The sequence below is a fragment of the Erpetoichthys calabaricus genome, chromosome 12, assembly GCF_900747795.2.
Source record: "Erpetoichthys calabaricus chromosome 12, fErpCal1.3, whole genome shotgun sequence".
NCBI classification, from domain to species: domain Eukaryota; kingdom Metazoa; phylum Chordata; class Cladistia; order Polypteriformes; family Polypteridae; genus Erpetoichthys; species Erpetoichthys calabaricus.
Window position 1 is genome coordinate 84,548,604 of NC_041405.2, and position 26,400 is coordinate 84,575,003.

The 26,400-nt window shown below is 38.2% G+C and overlaps 1 protein-coding gene across 1 annotated transcript in view; it reads left to right on the plus strand.

Annotated features, from left to right (window-relative positions):
* The window catches only part of slc9a6a (solute carrier family 9 member A6a), a 90,682-nt gene that overhangs the window by 40,049 nt on the left and 24,233 nt on the right, over positions 1-26,400 (plus strand). Inside the window, exons 11-15 of the mRNA XM_028815780.2 lie at positions 8,115-8,226; positions 8,578-8,731; positions 17,409-17,439; positions 23,403-23,485; positions 24,292-24,397. Of these exons, the coding sequence (XP_028671613.2) occupies positions 8,115-8,226; positions 8,578-8,731; positions 17,409-17,439; positions 23,403-23,485; positions 24,292-24,397 (486 nt within the window). The remainder of the gene's footprint in view (positions 1-8,114; positions 8,227-8,577; positions 8,732-17,408; positions 17,440-23,402; positions 23,486-24,291; positions 24,398-26,400) is intronic.

Here is a 26,400-nt window from a genome sequence, read left to right on the forward strand (position 1 = left end):
ATTTGAAAGGCTCAGAAAAACGTTGGTGCAATACAAATGTAGAGAAAGTTAAAGAATATGAAAGCAGGAAAATTAGAAAGTGTCAAAAAAAAAAAAAGAAAGTAAAGATTGCAGGAGCGCAAACAAACGGAAATTATTACTTGAAAAAAGGGAAAATAATCACCACGGACCAGATGTCATTGGAAAAAAAAGCAGGACAAAGTGAGGTCAGAAATAAAAGACAAAGAGTAGAAAACAAAGTAAAACGTCATAAAGAGGTTAAAAAACAAGGGGGCCAAACACATGCAGAGCAGGTTATAGATAATGAAAACCGTGGAATTCAAAAGACTCCAAAGAAAAAATGTAGGCGTGAAACATATACAGAACAAGATACAGAATATGAAAGCAGAAAAAAACGAAACAGTTGGTCTCGCCCGTTATAGGAGATGGACGTCTGAAGCAGAGCTCCGCTAGCAGCGGCTTTATTTTCCCATGTATTTCATATTATTTAGAGGTATCCTGTATTTAACCCAACCAAGGAACTTCCACTACAATATACAAGCATGAGTAACAAGAAGAAAAGTCAGAAAGAACTGGAAAAGAAACTTAAAGCTGCATCAAAGTCTGGACAGACATCCGGCCCGAGTGCAAGGTATGGCCTCTCGGAGACTGACCTGGAACAGGCAGACGAATGCGCAGATTTCCTGGGACCCCGCTCCATTGTATCGTCTCCAGTCGAGAGTGAAAATGGGAGCGAAGGTGCAAGTGATACAGGTTGCGATGGATCGCCGATTTCGGAGGATCATTCGAGACTAGAGAAGGCCCTGCAGGATGTGCTCTCATCTACTCATCGCGAGCCCGCAGCACCTGCTGTAACAGGAGCTGCATTTCCACTCACTGAGCACGAAATCTGAAACGAACTGTCCGAACTGAAAGAGAAGATTGCTACACTGGCCACTGCCATGGCTACGGCCATAAATGAGCTTAAGAAGGATAACAAGAATGAGCTTAAGAAGTCTAATATTGAGCTTAAGACGGATAACAAAGACTGGGAAACGCATCTATTTAAACGTTTTGACGTGAACTTTAAAAGCATGTTGGAGAAATTAGAGGAACACATCGAAGAAAATAGATCCAAACTGAAAATACTTGCCGACCAGATTAATGACGTTAAGCAGGCATTCACGGCTCGAGTTGAAACAGCGGAACAATTGGCGCCTAACGGCGATGAAAAAGCTACAGCTGCGAATTCCGAATGCAAAAAACTCGGAGACAGACTTGCGGCCCTGGAAGATGGGTGCAGAAGAAATAATATAAGAATTGAGGGTATACCTGAGAAACGAGAAAGCTCAAGCCCAGTGAAATTTGCAGTAGAATTACTCTCTAAAATAATTGGAGATGATTTTAAACTCGACATTGAGATAGCAGCAGCTTATTGCATATACAGATCAAGCACCCTTAAACCTAGGTCTTTTATTGTCCGCTTCGACCGATTACGATGTAAGCTTGATGTGATGGCACTTCTCAGACACAAGCAAGAGATTATATTTGAAAATAATCTTATTCGTATTTTCCCCGACTTCTCACCATTAACAACTGCAAAACGCGCAGCCTACTTTAACATTACAAAGTTGCTACAGAAAGCCGATATCAGATACAACCTCTTGTATCCCGCCAAACTGAAAGTGGAAGTTCAAGACCAATATTATGTATTTTCAAGCAAGGAGGAAGCTGAAAAGGAACTAAAGAAGCTGTTTCCGACACACTTTTGAAAGTTAATAAGGAGCCATATTCTTTCAAGGCATGTGAAGGACCTATCATCTGCTGTCGGATCCACTTTTAAAGAGACTGGTATTATAATTATACATCCTTTTCTTTACTTGGACATTATATGTTTATGTCTTAATTACAGTTATAGACGTAAGTGTGGAAGTAATTAAAGTAGGTTTTTTTTTTTTTTTTTTTTTTTTTTTTAAAACTACCCTAAGTTCTTGTCTATAAGCCGCGGCTTATCTAAGGAAAAAAGTTGTGAAAATGAAAAAATAGAATATCGGCTTATACATAAATCCGGTTTATACAGTAATCCCTCCTCCATCGCGGGGGTTGCGTTCCAGAGCCACCCGCGAAATAAGAAAATCCGCGAAGTAGAAACCATATGTTTATATGCTTATTTTTATATTGTCATGCTTGGGTCACAGATTTGCGCAGAAACACAGGAGGTTGTAGAGAGACAGGAACGTTATTCAAACACTGCAAACAAACATTTGTCTCTTTTTCAAAAGTTTAAACTGTGCTCCATGACAAGACAGAGATGACAGTTCTGTCTCACAATTAAAAGAGTGCAAACATATCTTCCTCTTCAAAGGTGTGTGTGTCAGGAGCACAGAATGTCACATAGATAAAGAAAACAATCTCTAGCAAACAAATCAATGGTGCTGTTTGGCTTTTAGGTATGCGAAGCACCGTGGCACAAAGCTGTTGAAGGCGGCAGCTCACACCCCCTCCGTCAGGAGCAGGGAGAGAGAGAGAGAGAGAGTGAGAGAGAGAGAGAGAGAGAGACAGAGTTTGTTTTTCAGTCAAAAATCAATACGTGCCCTTCGAGCTTTTAAGTATGCGAAGCACTGTGCAGCATGTCTTTTCAGGAATCAGCTTTACAAAAGATAGCAACGTGAAGATAATCTTTCAGCATTTTTAGACGAGCGTCCGTATCGTCTAGGTGTGCGAACAGCCCCCCTGCTCAATCCCCATACGTCAGGATCATAGATAGTCAGCGCAAGAGTGAGAGAAAAGTAAGCAATCTAGCTTCTCAGCCATCTGCCAATAGCGTCCCTTGTATGAAATCAACTGGGCAAACCAACTGAGGAAGCATGTACCAGAAATTAAAAGACCCATTGTCCGCAGAAATCCGCGAACCAGCAAAAAATTCGCGATATATATTTAAATATGCTTACATATAAAATCACAATTTAAATGACCGCTACGCGCGCGTTGACTCGGCGATGCCCAGAGCAGAAAGAACACGCTCTGGCCGCTCCAACCGCACCATGCGGGGAGTGAGAGAGACGCCAATATCTCACACTCTCTCCCCCCTTAAAGAAATTAAATGGGTGCGAGTGAGACCACTGACCTCCCTCCCTTCTATTAGTTATAGGTTATAGTACGTTCGGCTTATCCATGAGTCCGGCTTATCTATGATACGATTTTATTTTAAAAATTCGTATGATTTTTGGTCTCCGGCTTATACATGAGTCCGGCTTATAGACAAGAACCTAGGGTACCTTAAAGTAGACTGTTTAACATCATACTCTTGGTTTATTGCTATTTCTACTATTACATTACTATTACTATTACATTTATACTATTACATTATACTATTACATTAGGATTTACTATGTTTATCCTAGACTACGTTTTAAAATCATTCCCAGGGTTCATTCTTTTATTATCTTAATATCTTAAAATTGCTGAAGATTATTTTAAGCTTAAAGACTGTTAATGATTATATTTTCGGCAGATAGTATTTAGAATTCAGCTGCAATGGATATCTCTTTGTTTTAATTCTCAAACGCCACTGTGGGGTGGGGTTTGTTTTGTTTTGGACGTGCTCTGTCTCTTTGTATGTCAGAGGACTGGGACATCACGAAGTGGGATCAAGCCTCATGTGGGGAGGCAAAATGGAGGGGTGGGGGGATAAAGGGGGGAGAGAAGGAGAGCAGGCTATATCTAATCCATTCTTCTAATCCTTATAACTATAAATATCAATGCAACAATAGGCTAAAATGCAATAACTCATGAGAAATTTTGAAATTAAGATTAAAACTGCCTCACTACCAGTTAAGACTATAAAATGACATTAAAAACTCAGAATCAATGTCTCCATGATGGGACAGTCAACTTTGTGAGCTGGAATGTTAAAGGCCTGAATCACGAATTAAAGAGAAAGAAAGTATGCTCTCACCTAACAGGCTTAAACGCTAAAATAGTATTTTTACAGGAGACCCACTTACTGCACAAGGATCAGTTCAGACTACAAAAAGACTGGACTGGCCAAATGTTCCATTCTAGCTTTATAAAGAAAACTAGAGGGGTGGGAATTCTCATACACAGAACAGTTCTATTTGTAGCATCAGATGTAGTATCGGACCGTGAAGGGAGATATGTGATGGTCATGGGCAACTTGTATAACAGTAAAATGATTTTGATAAATGTTTATGCACCCAATGTCGATGATAAGGAATTCATGCAAAATCTATTTGCATCCATTCCCAATGTGAACACTCATAAAATTTTAATGGCTGGGGACTTTAATTGTGTTTTAAATCCACTCTTAGATAGGACTCCTGTGACGGGGGGACGACATCTAACACTGCAAAGACAATTACACAGTTTTTAACTGACCATAACTTATCAGACCCCTGGAGGTTTCTTAACCCAAACTCAAGATCATATTCGTTCTACTCACCAGTGCATCATAGCTACTCAAGAATTGATTATTTTTTTTATAGATAATAATTTCCTGCCTACGATTAAATCGTGCAAATACGACACAATTGTTATCTCCGACCATGCCCCTCTAGTCTTGGAGCTAAAATCATTAAGCCCCTCACACTCGCCTCGTAGATGGCGTCTTAACTCTCTTCTATTAGCAGAGGAGAACTGCATAGAATTTATATCCAAACAAATCAGCTTCTTCCTAGAGACAAACACGCCCACAGAGGTTTCTGCAGGAACACTCTGGGAAACTCTAAAGGTATTCTTAAGAGGACAGATTATTTCATATCTTTCCCACAGAAATAAATTAGAAACCAAGAAAGTGTCAGAGCTAAGAAGCGAAATTACTAGAATAGATCAAGAACAAGCCAGGTGTCCAAGTGAAGCTCTTCACAGGAAAAGGCAGGCCCTGCATACAGAACTCAACATCTTAACAACTAAAGAAACTGAACAACTTATTTATAAGTCAAAACATCATTACTATGAGCACGGAGAAAAAGCTAATAAGCTTTTAGCTCAACAAATTCACAAACAAGAAGTTCGCAATGCAATACCAGTAATCACCAACACGAATAGAGAAGAAATAATTGACCATAAAAATATAATGCACGCATTTAGAGATTATTATAAATCCTTATATTCTACTGAGTTCAAAGAAGACAACACACAATCTAATGTATTTCTGGATACATTACAGACACCACAAATAGATGCTTAAAGTGCTGAGGAACTGGATAAACCTCTGACGCTAACAGAATTACTAGATGCTATAAAGTCACTTCAAAGCGGGAAATCAGCAGGCCCTGATGGTTACCCCGTAGAATTTTGTAAGAAATTCTCCACACAGCTAGCTCCCCTCTTATTGGCAACATTTACAGAAGCTAGAGACAACCAAATACTACCTCAAACATTTCGTGAAGCATTAATCACCGTCTTTCCTAAACAAAATAAGGACTTGTTACAATGTGCATGCATACAGACCAATTTCACTTCTGAATAATGATGTTAAGATACTCTCAAAAATTCTAGCTAGAAGGATGGTGAAAGTGCTGCCCTCGGTAATATCACAGGATCAAACTGGATTTATTAAAGGCCGACACCTATCTTCCAATCTCCGATGCTTTGTTTAATGTTATATATTCACCAGCAAAATCAAACACCCCAGAGATATTACTATCATTAGATGCAGAAAAAGCATTTGATATGATTGAATGGAACTACCTTTTCACTGCATTGGAGAAATTTGGATCAAACTACTGTATACCAATCCAGAAGCTTCAGTTTGTATTAACAACATTTGTTCAGACTACTTTAAGCTAGAACGTGGTACCAGACAAGGATGTCCCTTGTCACCACTGCTGTTTGCAGTCGCCATTGAACCACTGGCAGGTCACTGTCGAAATTCTTATCAGATAAAGGGGATTATCAGAGAAGGACTGGAACAGAAAATTTCTCTATATGCAGATGATATGGTTTTATATATATCAGACCCAGAAAACACTGTGCCTGCAGTTTTAACAGCACTCACAGAATTTCAAAAGATACCTGGTCTTAGAATTAATCTGAATAAAAGTATACTCTTTCCAGTGAATTCACAAGCATATAATATTAGATTGGACACCCTACCTTTTACCATAGCAGATCAGTTTAAATTCCTAGGGGTAAATATCACAAGTAAACATAAAGCTGTTTATCAACAAAATTTTGCCGTCTGTATGGAAAAAATTAAGCAATACTTGCATAGATGGTCAACCCTTCATCTCACTCTAGCCGGAAGAATTAACATTGTTAAGATGAATATCCTTCCTAAACTTCTTTATTTATTTCAAAACATTCCAATATATATCAATAAATCGTTTTTTAAGCAATTAGATTCAACAATAACCTCATTCATTTGGAACTCAAAACACCCATGTTTCTGAAGAGCGACCCTACAAAGACCTCAGGTAGAAGGTGGCATGGCTTTACCTAATTTTCAGTTTTATTACTGGGCAGCAAACATACAAGCCATAAAAACCTGAACACAAAAAAATGAACATACACAGGCTTGGTTCGCAATAGAAGTAAAATCCTGTAGTACTTCTTTATACTTCCTGCTCTGCGCTCCAATAAATGCAAGTTATCTCAAATATACTAATAACCAAATTGTGCTTTACTTACTCAGAATATGGAACCAACTTAGAAAGCATTTTAAGATGGAAAATCTTTTATCCGTGGCACCTCTGCAAGAGAACCACCTCTTTCAACCCTCGCAAACATATCCAGTTTTTAATACCTGGAAAAGTTTTGGGATTAAAATGCTCAGAGATCTTTAAGTAGACAACATATTTGCATCTTTTGAACAATTACGTTCCAAATTCAACCTCCCAGCTACACATTTCTTTCACTATCTTCAAATAAGAAATTTTGTTAAACATAAACTGCCCGATTTTCCTCACCTTGTACCCTCCACCATGCTGGAAAAAATACTGCTCAATTTCGAGGAATTAAACACCATTTCCGCATTATATAAAATCTTATTAGAGTCCCTACCTTTCAAAGACCCAAGAGGACATTGGGAAGAAGATCTCTTAATCAATATATCAGAAAAGGAGTGGAAGGTAGCAAAGCAGAGAATTCACTCGAGCTCCATATGCACAAAACATAGAATTATTCAACTAAAAATTATATATCAAGCTCATCTGTCTCGCTTAAAACTGTCCAAAATGTTTCCAGGGCAAGATCCAACATGCGAACGCTGCAACCAAGCTCCTGCCTCACTGCGTCACATGTTTTGGGCCTGCACCAAACTAACCTCATTTTGGACCAAAATTTTTAAGTGCCTTTCAGACAGCCTTGGGGTCACAATCCCTCCTAACCCATTAACAGCTGTGTTTGGTGTTCTTCCAGACGGACTTGAAGTGGAGAAGGACAAGCAAACGGTGATTGCATTCACTACACTTTTGGCACGCAGACTTATTTTGTTAAATTGGAAGAATCCTAACTCTCCTCTGATAAGTCAGTGGGAAACCGATGTTTTATATTATTTGAAATTGGAAAAATATCAAATTCTCAGAGGATCTGTACAGAACTTTTTCAAAACCTGGCAGGATCTAATCAATATTATTTTAGAATAAGAGAAATAACTATTACCGCATTTACTTCCCTTCTCCATTTTTTATTTACCTATATATATTTCTTCCTTTCTTTTGTTTATTGTTGCCTTAATTAAAAAGCCATAAGCAATTCTCCTTTGGCTAAGCTGTCCTTCTCAGTGGTGGGGTTTGATTTGTCTTCAATTTTTTTTTTGTTATGAATTGATCTATTTGTATGGAATGATTACAATAAAATTAATAAATAAAATTTGAAAAAAAAAAAAGAAAGAAAAAAACGAAACTGTCCAAACAAAGAAAGTAAACATCGTATTAGCGCAAAGAAAGAGAAATTATTACTCGGAGAAATAACGAAAAGGCGAATAGAGACCGAATTTATGGACATAGGTGATATGTCAGAAATATTTAAATATTGTAAGGCTTTGAAGTTTAAGTTGGAGAATTTCAAAAACGGAGTTTACCTCAATTTCATTATTATTATTATTATTGATTGTGACACATTCTTATTTTTATATAGACACATTATCTTTCTTTAACACAATTGGGTTTTAGCTGGCAGTTTTCATAGGAAGAGCTGCCAATATCTACCCACTATCTTTCCTTTTGAATCTTGGAAGAAGAAACAAGATTGGGAAAAATTTTCAACATATGATGATGTTTGCAGGTACTGTCATATTTTTGACAACTATATACACTTAAACTATCAAAGAATGGTCTTTTATCATATGTATATGTGTCTATATATCTGAGAGCAGAGGTTAAATGTCATGATTTTGTTTTACGTTCTAATTCTATCAGAATGCAGTGAAATGTCTGCAAGTAGTGAATGAATCAAATCTTCAAAATCTTTTTAGTTCTTAGTGTTTATGCAAGAGAGTTAGAGATGAAAGTTTAATTATAGTAACTGTGTTTTTATTATTTGCAAAGTTTTAAAGATTCTTTTATTCAGAAAAATTGTTTTATGATTAACTTTTCATCCCAACTTTTTACATACATCTTCTTTGTTTATCTTTAGGTCTTCGTGGGGCAATGACATTTGCACTCTCTATCAGAGATACTGCCACTTATGCTAGGCAGGTCATGTTCAGCACAACTCTTCTCATTGTATTCTTTACTGTTTGGGTTTTTGGAGGTGGCACCACACAAATGTTGTCCTGGCTGAGGATCAGGTAAGGGATGTAAAAAATGTACTAACTAGCTAAGGCTGAACAAACTAAAATTTGCAAACACAAAGAAATCATTAACATGTGTAAGAAATAATACTAATTCTTTACACATATCAAAGTACAATATCATTATAGTGAGGATCAATCTGTTGAGTTCTTCAACGAAACAGAATTGTCACAGCTTAATAGATTATTTGTGAAATAATGAGGATACCAAGATAAACCATTGTGGCTCTCAGAAATCCAGGATGTTATAAATTCTCCACGAAGCAGGAAAACTTAAGGTCCACAAGTCTATCCAGTTGAATTAAAAAATGTTTGTTAGATTGGCTCTGTTAATGCTATCTTATTTTTATGGAAACTAGTGAAGATAACTTTTTTTTACCAATAACACTATGCCAGGCATCAATTACTCTCTTTCCAAGAAAGAAAAAACCCTTTTGAGCATTTTCCCTGAATAAATTTCCCCTTGCGATTAATAAACTATCCAGTCTAATCTAATAACAGTGTTCAATCCTGACAAACATTTTAGTTAAAGAGAGAAAGTATTCTCTTCTTTAATATCACAAGATCAAACTGGATTTATTAATAGAAGAAATATATTGTCAAACCTTTTATGATTGCTTCATGTAATGTATGCAGATATGGTATATGAGATTTTAAGGGTTTTGTTATTTCAGGACACAGAAAAAAAAAATGAATACAGTTGAATGTGATTAGCTCTTTATTGTATCCTGTAAATTTATCAATTAACTTGAATAAGAGCCTGTTTTTACTCAGTGAGTTGTCAAACATGTAAAACTAAACTAGATTTTGTTGATTCTTTCAGAACAGTTCAGATATATGTAGGAGCTATAATCTCAATAAAACCTAAATATTATTCAAGTTTAATTTCTGAAATGTTTAAAAATGCATAGTGATATTAATAGATTATCATCTTTTCATCTCAATATTAGCTATGAACATTACTAAAATGAATATTATTCCAAAAGATGTCATTTTCATTCAGGATATCCCTATACTGTATTTGTCCTTTGAACAACTACACTCCATATATAAAGTTCAAGTAACTTGTTATGCTTTCAGTGTACAAGTTAGAAAATTTATTTAGAGGAGCCCGTGCAACTTTCCTAATCTTTATTAATATTTTCACTAGTAATGATGAAGATATTATTAGTATTTCCAGAATGTACACACCTGTATGATGTTAGGCAACAATGGTGTTAGAGATTGGTCAATTAGAATCTCTAGAAAAGAGAATGAATTTCAACTATATATAACATATGTTCTTTAGTCTGCGCAAAGCATAGCATAATACATCTTTAAATTTTACATTGATTGCACACATTTACCTCAACTTAGTGATCTGACATCTATCAGGGACAGGATCAAAACTGACAATTATTCCATCAATAATCAGTCTCATATGTATTGGGAATGCCTGACTCTCATACCGTTTTGAGGAAAAATATTGTATATGCTTATATGTTGGATAGTGTTAGATTTGCTACTACTCCTAGTTATTTAACTGATTTATTTGCAAAATCACCAGATGCAATTAGATCATGCAAACAAATGTATTGTGATATCCCACACTGCACTTCTCCCGTGTCAGACTTACCTGGCTCATGTGGAAGAATCCTAACCCACCTACCAGGAAAAGAAATATTCTATTTTCCTTCACTTCCTGGGTCCTTCCTGCGTGGAGTTTGCATGTTCTCCCCGTGTCTGCGTGGGTTTCCTCCGGGTACTCGGGTTTCCTCCCACAGTCCAAAGACATGCAGGTTAGGTACATTGGCAATTCTAAATTGTCCCTAGTGTGTGTTTGGTGTGTGTGTGTGCGTGCCGTGCGGTGGGGGTTTGTTTCCTGCCTTGCGCCCTGTGTTGGCTGGGATTGGCTACAGCAGACCCCCGTGACCCTGTAGTTAGGATATAGCGGGTTGGATAATGGATGGATGGATGTTTTAAAACAAGCTGGCTAGGCCTATGCTCTTTGTTCATGTAGCTTCCATCACCTTAGAAAGATTGTTGAGTATGAAATAATGTAATTCTATTTGAAACATTATAACTACAGTCATATGAAAAAGTTTGGGAACCCCTGTCAGCCTGCATAATAATTTACTCTACTTTCAACATAAAAGATAACAGTGGTATGTCTTTCATTTCCTAGGAACATCTGAGTACTGGGGTGTTTTCTGAACAAAGATTTTTAGTGAAGCAGTAGTTAGTTACAGTGCATCCGGAAAGTATTCACAGCGCATTTTGTTAGGTTACAGCCTTATTCCAAAATGGATTGAATTCATTTTTTTCCTCAGAATTCTACACACAACACCCCATAATGACAACATGAAAAAAGTTTACTTGAGGTTTTTGCTAATTTATTAAAAATAAAAAAACTGAGAAATCACATGTACATACGTATTCACAGCCTTTGCCATGAAGCTCAAAATTGAGCTCAGGTGCATCCTGTTTCCCCTGATCATCCTTGAGATGTTTCTGCAGCTTAATTGGAGTCCACCTGTGGTAAATTCAGTTGATTGGACATGATTTGGAAAGGCACACACCTGTCTATTTAAGGTCCCAGAGTTGACAGTTCATGTCAGAGCACAAACCAAGTATGAAGTCAAAGGAATTGTCTGTAGACCTCCGAGACAGGATTGTCTCGAGGCACAAATCTGGGGAAGGTTACAGAAAAATTTCTGCTGCTTTGAAGGTCCCAATGAGCACATTGGCCTCCATCATCCATAAATGGAAGAAGTTTGAAACCACCAGGACTCTTCCTAGACCTGGCCGGCCATCTAAACTGAGCGATCGGGGGAGAAGGGCCTTAGTCAGGGAGGTGACCAAGAACCCGATGGTCACTCTGTCAGAGCTCCAGAGGTCCTCTGTGGAGAGAGGAGAACCTTCCAGAAGGACAACCATCTCTGCAGCAATCCACCAATCAGGCCTGTATGGTAGAGTGGCCAGACGGAAGCCACTCCTTAGTAAAAGGCACATGGCAGCCCGCCTGGAGTTTGCCAAAAGGCACCTGAAGGACTCTTAGACCATGAGAAAGAAAATTCTCTGTTCTGATGAGACAGAGACAAAGACAAACTCTTTGGTGTGAATGCCAGGCGTCACGTTTGGAGGAAACCAGGCACCCCGCTCATCACCAGGCCAATACCATCCCTACAGTGAAGCATGGTGGTGGCAGCATCATGATGTGGGGATGTTTTTCAGCGGCAGGGACTGGGAGACTAGTCAGGATAAAGGGAAAGATGACTGCAGCAATGTACAGAGACATCCTGGATGAAAACCTGCTCCAGAGCGCTCTTGACCTCAGACTGGGGCGACGGTTCATCTTTCAGCAGGACAATGACCCTAAGCACACAGCCAAGATATCAAAGGAGTGGCTTCAGGACAACTCTGTGAATGTCCTTGAGTGGCCCAGCCAGAGCCCAGACTTGAATCTGATTGAACATCTCTGGAGAGATCTTAAAATGGCTGTGCACCGACGCTTCCCATCCAACCTGATGGAGCTTGAGAGGTGCTGCAAAGAGGAATGGGCGAAAGTGGCCAAGGATAGGTGTGCCAAGCTTGTGGCATCATATCCACATTACTAACCGAGAATGCTAAACCGGATGGACGCAGGGACATCCGGCCATGGGCCGTAGCCGCAAAAAGACGTACTGCGCATGCGCCCCAAAAAATGAGGCGCCGCAAGAGGCGTCCGCGACCACAGAAAAAAGGAGTGAGCACAGAAAAAAGGAGTCAAACAAATGAGGCACCGCGACCACAGAAAAAAGGAGTCAAACGCAGGCGATGCACACAGCGCCACACGAAAGCCATTGCACACGAAACTAGCACACAAAAAAAAAAGAAGCTGCTCGCGCCCCACAATTTCCACACTCACCTCCAAGCACCCCCCCCCCCCTACAAGCAACGGACGGGGCACACACAAAGAGGACGATTCAACAAGCCCCTGGCACACAAAAAGAAAGAAGACGCTCGCGCCCCACCAATCCTACCACCCCCTCCAAGCAACATCCCCCCCCCCCCCCCCAGACACCGGCAAAGCACACAGCGCCGCACAAATCCCATTGCACACGAAACGGGACGCACACAAAGAGGAGGATTCAACAAGCTCCTACCACACCAAAAAAAAAAAGCCGTGACCGCCACACCAAGCCCATTACAGACGAAACGGGACAGACTACGGACATGGCACACGAAACGTTCACAACAACGACGATTCAGACCCACAAACATACTAACATCAATAAGAAGTGACACCCAAAGCCCCATTTCTAAAGGAACCGTCCGCAGACACCTGCTAAACGATTGCGCCACTTAGCTGACAACGCGTTCAATAATGAGTCCACTATTTAAGAAAATTCATTGGGATTAATGAATGTCATTTGCAATCATTGTCATTCACTTAACTTCCCTGAAGAAACAACTGGCAATACAAGTAATGAATTTACACGTTGTTGTCAAAAGGGTCAGATTAGACTGCCTCCTTTACATTCATATCCTGAATATCTACAGAAGCTTCTAACTAACGATGTACCTGAAAGTAAAAACTTTATGAACTGCATTAGATCCTACAATTGTTCATTTGCTTTTGCATCTACCGGAGTAAATATCAGGCCACCAAAAGGCAATGGCCCATACTGCTTTCGCATATGTGGACAAATATTGCATCGCATTGGAACAGTGCACCCTGAAACAAATCAACAACGCAAATATGCACAAATCTACACACAAAGCCCCATTTCTAAATGAACCGTCCGTATTAAACATACGTCATCTCAACACGTTCACACTATGCAGCATAGGTGGATCTCATTACAATAAGGCACTATTAACCGTTCAACCGCAGAAAAGGCTCCATATTAACAGTGAGTGCGATCCTCCTTATTACTTATCCATATTTATCACGCTCAAGAACAAACAAGTCATAAATTCACGATCACGGGTACAAAACGATACGGCTCGGATAACGGGACCAAACACAATTCACACTATGCAGCATAGGTGGATCTCATTACAATGAGGCACTATTAACCGTTCAACCGCAGAAAAGGCTCCATATTAACAGTGAGTGCGATCCTCCTTATTACTTATCCATATTTCTAACGCTGAAGAACAAACAATTCATGAATTCACGATCACGAGTACAAACCGATACGGCTTGAGTAACGGGACCAAACACACGAACCCGCATGAAAAAAAACAATACACGTCGGCTCCAACGCGCTTCTGAAACTCTGGAAGAAAAAATGTCTCGGCTCCAAAAACGCAAAGCTCAACTAACACAGTTACAGAAACGAACCCAAATGGACAGACACACTGAACGTGGACTCATGCAGCGCGCGTCTCACAGTACTGCATCGAAACAGGCACGGCTTCAAAACGAAACACCTCCCGTCTCAGACATACAGAAACGGCAGCGAGGGGACAAAATAAATAAACGCAGACATCTACACCGCGCATCTCAAATGCCGGAAAACAAGCAGGCAAGGCTCCAAAAAGAGAAAGCTCAACTGACCGACATACAAAAACGGGCAAGGCTCAATACAAACAATGCACGCCGTAAACTACAACGGGCTTCTCACACCTCACAGCCAAATCGATTACAGCTCCAAAACAACACGTCCCAAATACTGGACATACAACGACGCGCCTCTCAAACGGCACAAACAAAACATACACGTCACGGACATCAACGACAGACACCTGCTAAACGATTGCGCCAGTTAGCTGACAACGCATTCAATAATGAGTCCACTATTCAGGAAAATTCATTGGGATTAATGAATGTAATTTGCAATCATTGTCATTCACTTAACTTCCCTGAAGAAACAACTGGCAATACAAGTAATGAATTTACACGTTGTTATCAAAACGGTCAAATTAGACTGCCTCCTTTACATTCATATCCTGAATATCTACAGAAGCTTCTAACTAACGATGTACCTGAAAGTGAAATCTTTATGAACTGCATTAGATCCTACAAATCGATATCCACTATGAACATGAACAGTAGCACTGCACATGACATCCGTCTTGCAAAACTGTTAATTATTGATGAATGTACAATGGCATCCACTCACTTACTCAACACCATTCATAAACTTCTACAAACGTTTATGAATAATAATCTTCCCTTTGGAGGAAAGGTACTTTTATTACGAGAAGATTTTAGACAGTGCTTAGCTATTGTTCCACATTCCATGCGCTCAGCTATTGTTCAGTGCACCTTAAAATACGCAGACAATTGGCATTGCTTTCAAAAGATACAGTTAGTACAAAACATGCGATGTCCACATCCAGATCATAACAGTTGGTTATTACAACTGGAAGATGGTACACTCACCAATACAGATAAACTTCACCCAGATATTATTACAATTCCTCAAGCCTTTATCTGCGCCGACTTAGTTACAGACAGATTTGGAGCAGCAATCTCATTAGACCAAATGCCCCTTTTAACACAACGCACTATATTATGTCCAAAAAATATTAATGTGGAAAACATAAATACCCAAGTCATTGCATTACTTCCTGGAGAGACACAACTCTTTCTAAGCTCTGATAAACTTGACTCTGATCACGACAATAACCATCTTCATTGACATTACAAGTTCTGACCTGGAATTACCTTTTACACTTAAACGGCGTGTACAAAGAAATTTTCCAATAAACCTTTACACTGTGCCACACACTTTATTGTTTGCTTTCTATTTGCATCATCTACACCTTCACACTATTCTATATCTCATTCATACATCACGCTCTTTGTCATTCCCAACACCAGGGGTTGGCGAGCGAAGCGAGCAGGGGGCGGAGCCCCCTAGTTCAAAAAGACTTGAGGCTGTAATTGCTGCCAAAGGTGCATCAACACAGTATTGAGCAAAGGCTGTGAATACTTGTGATTTCTCAGTTTTTTTTATTTTTAATAAATTTGCAAAAATGTCAAGTAAAGTTTTTTCATGTTGTCATTATGGGGTGCTTTGTGTAGAATTCTGAGGAAAAAAATGAATTTAATCCATTTTGGAATAAGGCTGTAACATAACAAAATGTGGAAAAAGTGATGCGCTGTGAATACTTTCTGGATGCACTGTATATGAAATTAAATCAAATATGAAAAACTGGCTGTGCGAAAATTTGGGTCCCCTTGTAATTTTGCTGATTTGAATGCATGTACATGCTCAATTCCGATTACTTGCAACACCAAATTGGTTGGATTAGCTCGTTAAGCCTTGAACTTCATAGACAGGTGTGTCCAATCATGAGAACAGGTATTTAAGGTGGTCAATTGCAAGTTGTGCTTCCAGTTGACTCTCCTCTGAACAGTGACAGCATTGGATCCTTAAAGCAACTCTCAAAAGATCTGGAAACAAAGATTGTTCAGTATCTTGGTTTAGGGGAAGGCTGCAAAAAGCTATCTCAGAGGTTTAAAATATCAGTTTCATCTGTAAGGAATGTAATCAGGAAATGGAAGGCCACAGGCACAGTTGCTGTTAAACCCAGTTCTGGCAGGCCAAGAAAAATACAGGAGCGGCATATGCGCGCAGGATTGTGAGAATGGTTACAGGCAACCCACAGATCACCTCCAAAGACCTGCAAGAACATCTTGCTGCAGATGGTGTATCTGTACATCGTTCTACAATTCAGCACAATTTGCACAAAGAACATCTGTATGGCAGGGTGATGAGAAAGAAGCCCTTTCTGCACTCATGCCACAAACAGAGTCGCTTGTTGTATGCAAATGCGCATTTAGACAAACCAGATTCATTTTGGAACAAAGTGCTTTGGACTGATGAGACAGAAATTGAGCTATTTGGTCATAACAAAAAGCGCTTTGCATGGCAGAAGAAGAACACCACATTCCAAGAAAAACATTTGCTACCTACTGTCAAATTTGGTGGAGGTTCCATGATGCTGTGTGGCTAGTTCAGGGACTGGAGCCCTTGTTAAAGTCGAGGGTCAGATGAATTTAACCCAATATCAACAAATTCTTCAGGATAATGTTCAAGCATCAGTCACAAAGTTGAAGTTACGCAGGGGTTGGATATTCCAACAAGACATTGACCCAAAACACAGTTTGAAATCTACAAAGGCATTCATGCAGAGGGAGAAGTACAATGTTCTGGGATGGCCATCACAGTCCCCTGACTTGAATATCATCGAAAATCTATGGGATGATTTTGAAACAGGCTGTCCATGCTCGGCAGCCATCAAATTTAACTGAACTTTAGAGATTTTGTATGGAAGAATGGTCAAAAATACCTTCATCCAGAATCCAGACACTCATCAAAGGCTATAGGAGGCGTCTAGAGGCTGTTATATTTGCAAAAGGAGGCTCAACTAAGTATTGATGTAATATCTCTGTTGGGGTGCCCAGATTTATGCACCTGTCTAATTTTGTTAAGATGCATATTGTATATTTTCTGTTAATCCAATAAACTTAATCTCACTGCTGAAATACTACTGTTTCCATAAGGTGTGTCATATATTAAAAGGAAGTTGCTACTTTGAAAGCTCAGCAAGTGATAAACCAAAATCCAAAGAATTAAGAGGGGTTCCCAAACTTTTTCATATGACTGAATGGTCACTTATTGTAATGTGATCTATAAGTTCAATAAAACTTAAAACTAATAACATGGTAATTATTTTTCTTTTGCATGTTTTCAAGAGTTGGAGTGGATTCAGATCAGGAGAATTCTGTAAGTTTGAAATTGTTTAATTTGTTAGTTGTGTTAGATAGAGACAAAGGTTTTGGTGTAGAAAGAAACTGGAAAATTATTAATTTTATCACATTTTAGGCATTCTTATGTGAATACAAGTGTGTATGATGAGATAAGCTGCTGATTTCATTGAATTAGCATCATTAGCACTTTCCTAGTTCTAAAACTTGTATAACATGTGGGGTTATTGTTGAGTGTGCCCTGTGATAGGAGAACTCTAGCCTAATACTTCTAGAATATATTGCAGCTTCCCATGACTCTGTGATAAAGTAGGTTGTTCCAAAAATGAGTAATTCTAAAGGCTGTCATATTATTCAACTTTTCCAACGATGTTCAGTAGTAGCCTCCATTTACATAATTTTAGCAAGTCACAGTCAGTCAGTGGCACACTCTCATGAAGCTGGTTGCATAATGTGACCTGCCTTCAACTCACTCGAAAAAAATTAAACAGGTTTGATTTTGTCTTTAGTTATAAGGGTTGGGCTCTATATGCATGAGAGCTGACAACCAGTGAATGCTCGTCCAGAAGTACAATTCATATTCGTTATCACTGCATTATAAGGGACTCTCAGGTATCATAGATATAACAAACAGAAAAGAAGCTTGTCTGTGTGATGCCTTGTGTTTTATGTACCATGACATAATGGAAAAAGAATAAAAAGGGATGAGACTGTGACTGAACCTGCCATACCTGTTCACCCTTCGTACAGCACCCTTTTATTCTTCAAAAATGGACAAGCATTGACTACGCTGGAAGGTTGACAGTCACTGAGGAAATTAGACATGCTAAGCAATTTTAAATTGATATGATCTGGCAGTGGGATTGGCAACTAAATTTGGCAAGTCTTGAAATACCCCACAACTAGAAGTCATGCAGTATGACATTGTCTTAAAGTGCATGTCAATACTATCCTTTGAACAGGTTTCAGGAAGGGATGTTGTCATTAGGGTCATATGATTAACTGTCTGTAGTCTAAGGCTAAGGTGTAAGACTAAGATAAAATAACTTTACTTAAATCAGATATATACGGTATCTTCAGCCTACAGAAAAACAATAGGAGGACATCTTAAAATGTCATTGCCAGTTAAAATTACCTATTTAACTTGAATAATTCAGCACTTGTTTACTCACTATCAATATACTATTTCTGTTCTTCAGCTATCAGCTGGTGAGTGTGCTGTCCAATAGATTAAATCCACAGCAGCATTCATTATCAAGACACTGTACAAACTATTTTCAAGAAAGAATGAATGGAGACTTTCTGAATATTTCTCAAGAGAATACTTAGGCATTCAGTATTTTGTAACCACAGATAGTTAAAACATTGTGTGTACATCTTACATTAACTATAGTAAAACTACTTGATGACAGTCAGTAGGTAGCTTTTTGATGGTTTCTGTCATATAAATTACATCTATAAATTGATCATGTTGAACCTTGGAATGAATAGCTATTGAAAAGTATGAAATTGTTTATATTATTCACACCATTATATAGAATTAGATATTCAAATGGGTATTTAGTAGGGCATTGCAATATATTGAACATTGTGTTCAGTTCAATATTTAAGAAAAATCAATATACAAAAGTCAGCACTTTTATATGATACACCACAGCCTTCTATGAATATTAAATAAAATATACAAACTCTCTAGCACTCCTTCTAAATATATTTTCATTGACTCCACCCTTGCTGCGTAGCATTCACAAGTATGAGGGGGAAAAGAAAATAGAGCAAGTATCAGAAGAGTTTAGTACAGGTAGGGTTAGCTCTGATATTTGCAAATGGTTTGGTTTTCCTTGGGATGTCTGTACAAATGGTACCACATTTAGGGATAAAACATGTTGCTGCATGAGAAAAGGCCATACAGGCATGTATGGCACCTCCAATGTGCTCTTCTGCCTCCCTAGCAAAACAGGTTCCTGCCGAGCAAAATTTCATGAAGTGTTCACGGTTCCATTGCATACAGTATGAGCAGAAAAACAGTAGGTGGAAAGACTTAACAGCTGCAGGGACTCATCAGCCATATTGCAAAATACAGGTTTGGATGCTTAACTTGCATGCTTAAAATAATTTGTTAGTGGTTAGATAACTACACTAACGAGTTATTCACCTCACACCAGAATTGACATGTCCATGCAGCATAAGCCCTCTGTCCATTTCATGTGCTCTCCTCCCTGTGTTAAATATTATTCAGTGTTCTTGTATCATTTATGAGTTAACCTGCATTACTGACCAATTTATATTTTCGTTTATTTTATATTTTTATTTAATTTTGTGTTTTTGTTTAGCAACTGAATTGAGCTGTCTAATTACAATAAAAGATAATCAATGTACAGTACATTCATTGTGCATTAACATTTATAAATACATTTTACTTTGATTCTGTTTAAGATTATCGGAGAAAGTCAAATACACAGATATGTTAACTTTGTGAGCACAGGTTAACAATAGGAAAATAAAGTATCAATTAATGAAATACAAGTATGTGGTTTTATAGTGCCAAATTTGAAACCCAGTATGGACAGCTGCTGTTCATTGAGATTGAAAATGAAAGAAATGTTTTGTTGGATATTTGAAAGACCTCTGTTTCCAAAGAAATATCACCATTCTCCTCGGAATTTCTAGCACCGCACTGTTTCTTAAACTATAGGTCGCCACTTGGCTGTGTGGTGAAATTTTTGAGTTCCTTCCAAGAATGAATTCTGGGATAGTGATGTAACCAGATGAGCTGGACCGTGAAGACATCAACAACAAAGCAAGGGGATGGTGCAATAAAGTGCAAGAGTGCTTTTATTTAAAACCAAACCAAAAACAGTATTCAAATAAATAGTGCAGTGCTATCAAAACGTTAATAAATAAATCCATTAAAACCAAGTGAAAAATGTAGAGGTTAAAATCCAATAAATAATTCCTTTAAAATGAGGTTGAAAACAATGGCTGGAAGCAGTCCTTTTAAAAGCAAAGCCCAGTGCCGCCTTTCTACTGGCTACTCCCCTGTTTCTCCCATCCAGGCTATGCACCAGGGGAGTCACCCTATCTGCAGCTGACCTTCTCTGCCTTCTGCTGATCTGTTCGCCTTTCCGATCCCTGTCTCCGGTGGGCTCCACCAGACTGTGACTTGGGCACCCCAGCGACCAGGGTGCTTACACTGGGGTTTTCACTTCCCAAGTTTCCAACTCCCGCTTCCTTCTCGGCCTTATGCGGCAAGCCAACCTTCTCCCAGTCACTCCTGCTCCACACAAGTGCTCAGCCGAAGCGACCACTACTGTCGGCCCCCAGGTGCAGGCCATTCACCCCGCTAGGGCTCACTTCTCAGCTGCCTTCTGCACTCAACAGTGAGCCATTCGCTCGCTCATGTACCAGATTTCTCCTTCCTGCTTCCCGCCGCCTTCTTCTCCCTTAGTCTCCCTTCACGTTCTTTTTCTTTTTCCTTTTCTCCTTTCCACACTCATGCTACTGCTATATATAATGGGGACGTGGTTCAGGTATGGCGATTAGCAGTTACCAGCATCAATTACGGATGCAGGCCAGTCCTCACCTGTGCACTTAAGTGAGGACTGCCTGCATCACGAAGTGCCCGGCAACCGCTCCAGCCACACTACCACGCCTCCTCTTTAAGCCACAATTGGCGTGATTATCTGTTTAAAAACTGGCCTTTCATCTGAGCCTTGGACCCGCTGTACCACACTGTTTCAGTCATTTTACTTATTTGTATGGATATTAGCAATTTCAGTAATCCAGGCTTATAAATTAATGATAATTTAATTAGCTAATAGAAACTGTGTGCACCAGTTTTAAGTCTCCTTGAAAAATTGTATAGACTCCCAGTTAAAACCAAAAATTTGTAAGCAGGCTTGCCCAGGGAACATATACTTGAAAAACTGTATAAAATAAAACATGGTGCAAATAATCAAGAATACTTTTTCATCTATTCATTGTTTAAACTAACCTAATTCTATAATATTTAATTTTTGCTTTATATTATCTCTTACATAGTGTTTACATCACTTTGTAATGGTTAACAATAGATTACCACAGTCAGTATTTATATAGTGGCTATCAATGAATCCACTCTTAAAAGGCACCAAACAAAAAAAATCAAGATTAATATTTGTGTTGATCTTCTTTTTGTATACTACTTTTAAAACTGAACATTACGAAAACAAAAACTCAAAAGTAGTATTCCAGTCAGACATTTATTTTAGGCATTTTATAGTGATCAGAGCCACAAAATTTGTACAGGTAACTGTTATCATGAATTTTCATATGGTAACTTTCATAGGAAGAACTACAGTAATCCCTCCTCCATCGCGGGGGTTGCGTTCCAGAGCCACCCGCGAAATGAGAAAATCCACGAAGTAGAAACCATATGTTTATATGGTTATTTTTATATTGTCATGCTTGGGTCACAGATTTGCGCAGAAACACAGGAGGTTGTAGAGAGGCAGGAACGTTATTCAAACACTGCAAACAAACATTTGTCTCTTTTTCAAAAGTTTAAACTGTGCTCCATGACAAGACAGAGATGACAGTTCTGTCTCACAATTAAAAGAATGCAAACATATCTTCCTCTTCAAAGGAGCAAACAAATCAATAGGGCTGTTTGGCTTTTTAAGTATGCGAAGCACCGCGGCACAAAGCTGTTGAAGGCGGCAGCTCACACCCCCTCCGTCAGGAGCAGACAGAGAGAGAGAGAGAGAGAGACAGATAAAAAAATCAATAAGTGCCCTTCGTGCTTTTAAGTATGCGAAGCACCGGGCAGCATGTCGCTTCACGAAGCAGCTGCACAGAAGGTAGCCAACGTGAAGATAATCTTTCAGCATTTTTAGACGAGCGTCCGTATCGTCTAGGTGTGCGAACAGCCCCCCTGCTCAATCCCCCTACATCAGGATCAGAAAAAGTCAGCGCGAGAGAGAGAGAGAGAAAAGTAAGCTGGGTAGCTTCTCAGCCATCTGCCAATAGCATCCCTTGTATGAAATCAACTGGGCAAACCAACTGAGGAAGCATGTACCAGAAATTAAAAGACCCATTGTCCGCAGAAACCCGCGAAGCAGCGAAAAATCCGCGATATATATTTAAATATGCTTACATATAAAATCCGCGATGGAGTGAAGCCGCGAAAGGCGAAGCGCGATATAGCGAGGGATCACTGTATTCAAAATGGTGAAAATGTAACTTACTCTATTAAATGACTGGTATTACCCAAATAGGTATTTAGTTTTACCCTGCTTTTTCTGAAAGTGAGTTGATTTCCCCCATTAAGTTATAATAAAACATTCATTTGCAAAAACTATTTCATAAATAATTGGACAGGAGACATTGAAACTAATGCCTACCAATAGTATATTTTTACCCCATATGTGGGCAGAATTTTTTTTTTATTTACTGGAAAGAAAGTTGCATCATAAACTAAATAACATTTAAACAGGTTGGGGTTTTTTGGGGGTCAAGATTTCACCAAAGCATATGGGTATAAATATTGCACTGCCGATATCATTCACTTAGGCAGACCACTAGCGCACCCAACCGATGGCGACCCAGTAGTTGAGAAACACTGTCCTAAAACTCTTCAACCCATTCTTCTAGTTCTGCCACTTGTGCCCCTCCAGTCAATGCTGCTGAAGCCTCATAACATAAAATAGCAGCTGACGAATAATTTATTTTTGTGAAACTTTCACTTTTCCATAATGTTGTTGTCCTGCCAGAAAATATCAGAATTAGCTTTCCATCCACATAAAATAGCAGCTGAGGAATGAATAATTGTTTTTGTGGAGCATTTCCTTTTCTACAGTGGTGTTGTCCTTGCCAGATATTATCAAAGTAAATGACCAATCATACCGCATATACTATATGTAATAAAGTGAGAATTAATTTTAAACAATGTGTTTGGTACAGCCAGCTTGATTTGTTGTCTTTTTTTCCTTTTCACATTTGCAGGTCACAACAGACGGAGTTGAACGTAGGAGCACCAAACATGAAAGTGCATGGCTGTTTAGACTGTGGTATAATTTTGATCACAAGTATCCTTTTCCTGGTGTAACAAATGGGTTATTCTTTTTTCTAAAAAGAAAATGTTATTTGCAGGTGGCAGTTTTGCACAGCAGAGGGCCCCATCTTACCATTTAAATCTTCTTATCACTTTCAGCTGCTGGGTGTAAAGAAGACTTCTTTAGGCACATACAACATACATATTCTTCGTACTTTGCTTCTGTAGTTCACGTTAACATGTTTGTTCTTGATTTCATAATTGTAGACCAGTTAATTTTTGTAGTACAATGGTGGAGATTATTTTATGAGAAAATCATGGTCTCATTTCTTTAACTACCTTTAAGTGAGCAGATTTCCTTTATGATATATGCAAACATCTAAACAATTAATGTTTCTTTCAGTAAAATATCAGACTATTATTTTTAATTATAATGTTGCTACAGTAGAATAAATGTACATGCCTTTTCTTAATTTTCAGACAAAGGCCTTTGTTTGGCTGAAATTTCACTTTTGGAACTCAGTCTAAATATTGTAATGTAATAAGAAGATCAGAGTTGCTTGACAGATTCTTCTTTTTCTCCTGAAAATTTTCAACAAACCTAACTTGGGTTGTTGATCAAACAAATTCCTATATGGTGTGGCTGAAACATCCTATTTTCTACATGCACTGAACTTTTTCTTGCTAATGTCTTTTAATGCTCTCTAAAAATGAACATCTGGTGTTAATTGTCTGTATGTTTTTATTAACTGTGAAGAAATGAGCTCTCAATTAAAAGCTGACAGTATAAGACAAAATATCATAAAAGTGCCTTTTCTCCTTAACACAAATAACCCTCAGCTATCTGAAACCAATTTTGACACACAGTGGACCACCCCTCACAAGCACTCTTCCTAGCTTCTGTGGACCTCTTGCTCGATGCCTCACTAGTCCTCAGGCATATGAAGTAAGATTAATGCTCAGAATGTTTTGGTGGTAAATGTTTTCTATTTATAGGAAAGGTTTAAAAAAACTTCAGAAATGTTAGGCACAACATGTTCTTGTTACAGTAATTACAAAATTAAAGAGACATTATAACATAAATGGTGATTTCACCATGGGGGTGAAATTGTGTTTGTGTGGTTAAGATTAAGTGCATTCCTTGGTTAGTTTTATATTGAGAACCGTATTGTTTTAGGAGGGGATTTTTTGTTTTCGTGCTTTGGACTTTTCTTAATGGAACTCTGATGCAGAAGGTAAATGAATCTTTGTAGCATGTCCAACTGTTGTCAGTAAACTGTAAGAAAAAAGAAAGCCTTTGTCTGGCAGTTAATCTGCTGTGGCAGAATTACATGACGAACATGAAGAACTTCCAGCAAAGTTTAGATGTCTGAGTCATTATAATGTCCTTCATTTAAAATAAGCATCTATTTTGCAAACGCTAATATGTTAATACTGTAGAAGGTTATAAATTAACTCACTGATCCATTTAAATGTGTATGTTATAGCTCTGGGAAGAGAAGAACAATGTGGCAGTTGATAAATGTCTTCCCACCCCCACACAGTAAAAGATCAGAGTGCAGCATCCTTTAATTTTGTTTATGGTACTATTTGTGTAATCTCACGATCAATTTTATTTTTCTTCGATTATAGATGCAGTTATACTGGAAGGTTGGCAAGCATGTAACTAGAAGTATTTTGTGGGGTTGAGTCTGAGTTAGGAATATATAGTAAACAAGATTTTGTAATCAATAAGAAATATTAAAATCTATTGAATTGATTTAACCTTAAGAAGCCACTTAAGAGTAGAATATTTTAAATGCTTTTATCTGTATGCAGCTTACATTTCACATCATATTATACACTCTAGCCAGGCAAGTTTGGAAGGAAAGTCTTTAACCAACTTTATGAGTAAATTACTCAGACCAAACTATCTAGGTCCTTCTGGTAGCAGCACCTAGCAAAAACCACCAACTGAGGCAGTAGGTATTTCAGATTATCTCTTTAGGAATTATGTTTACTGATAATTTTAGTTACTCGATTAGGTGTAATGAAATCATTGATACTATTGTTTAATTGTGGCATGTTTGTTAATAAAACAACAAATTAAATGTCATCATAAATGCAAAAAAACTTTCAAATGGCTGTTAAAAATGGCTATATATAGTACAGTCTCGTATTGTTCATCAATTAGTCAATCAAGAAAATACGTTGGAGAAAAAAAACACGTGTTACAAACCTATAACTGTAGGTACATTAATATGGAAAGAGTAGTTAAAGGTTTTTTGTGGGGTGTACAATGTACAGTAAAAGATTTTTTATTATTTCTAGCCTTGAAGGCCTGACTACCTTTAGTTAAACGTTGAAGTTGGCTAAAGTCATGTCAAGAGCAGTTACAGTACATTTAGGATGCATGCTTTATGTGATTGGTTACTACTAACAATTGCTTGTGCTGGTGTTAGTGCTAAAATACTTATGTCAGTGCTGGGTTAGGAGATAAATGGTTCCTTGTTTAATTTGAACCACGGGTGAGGTAATCTCTGGTAAATTCCAGTTTAATTTAATACAGTTAAAGTTTTTTTTTTTTTTTTTAATTTGTTTATGAAAAAAGCCTGTCTTTTGATTGATTAATCAATCAGAATTGCTGTCATGACTGCTATGGTGTCTGACGCTCATCTCCAGTAAAGATTTGTTACCACTGATATCTGTTTTTAACTGTTTTCACATTTTTGTTTCTTTATTCATAATTTATAGTTTGAAATTACTCATCTGACCGTTTGATGTTGATTTCATTGAATTTTGACTTCTATTGTTACCTTAGGTTCCCTTTTGAGTTTCTCTTAACAATGTGTGTTCTTTCTCAATGGGTTGAATGTTACAAACTTTATTTTTGATTGTGGGAAGCTTGTTATACTTGCATTTTAGTTTTCAGGTTGACCATGTGAATATACCAAGTTAAATTCTTTGTTG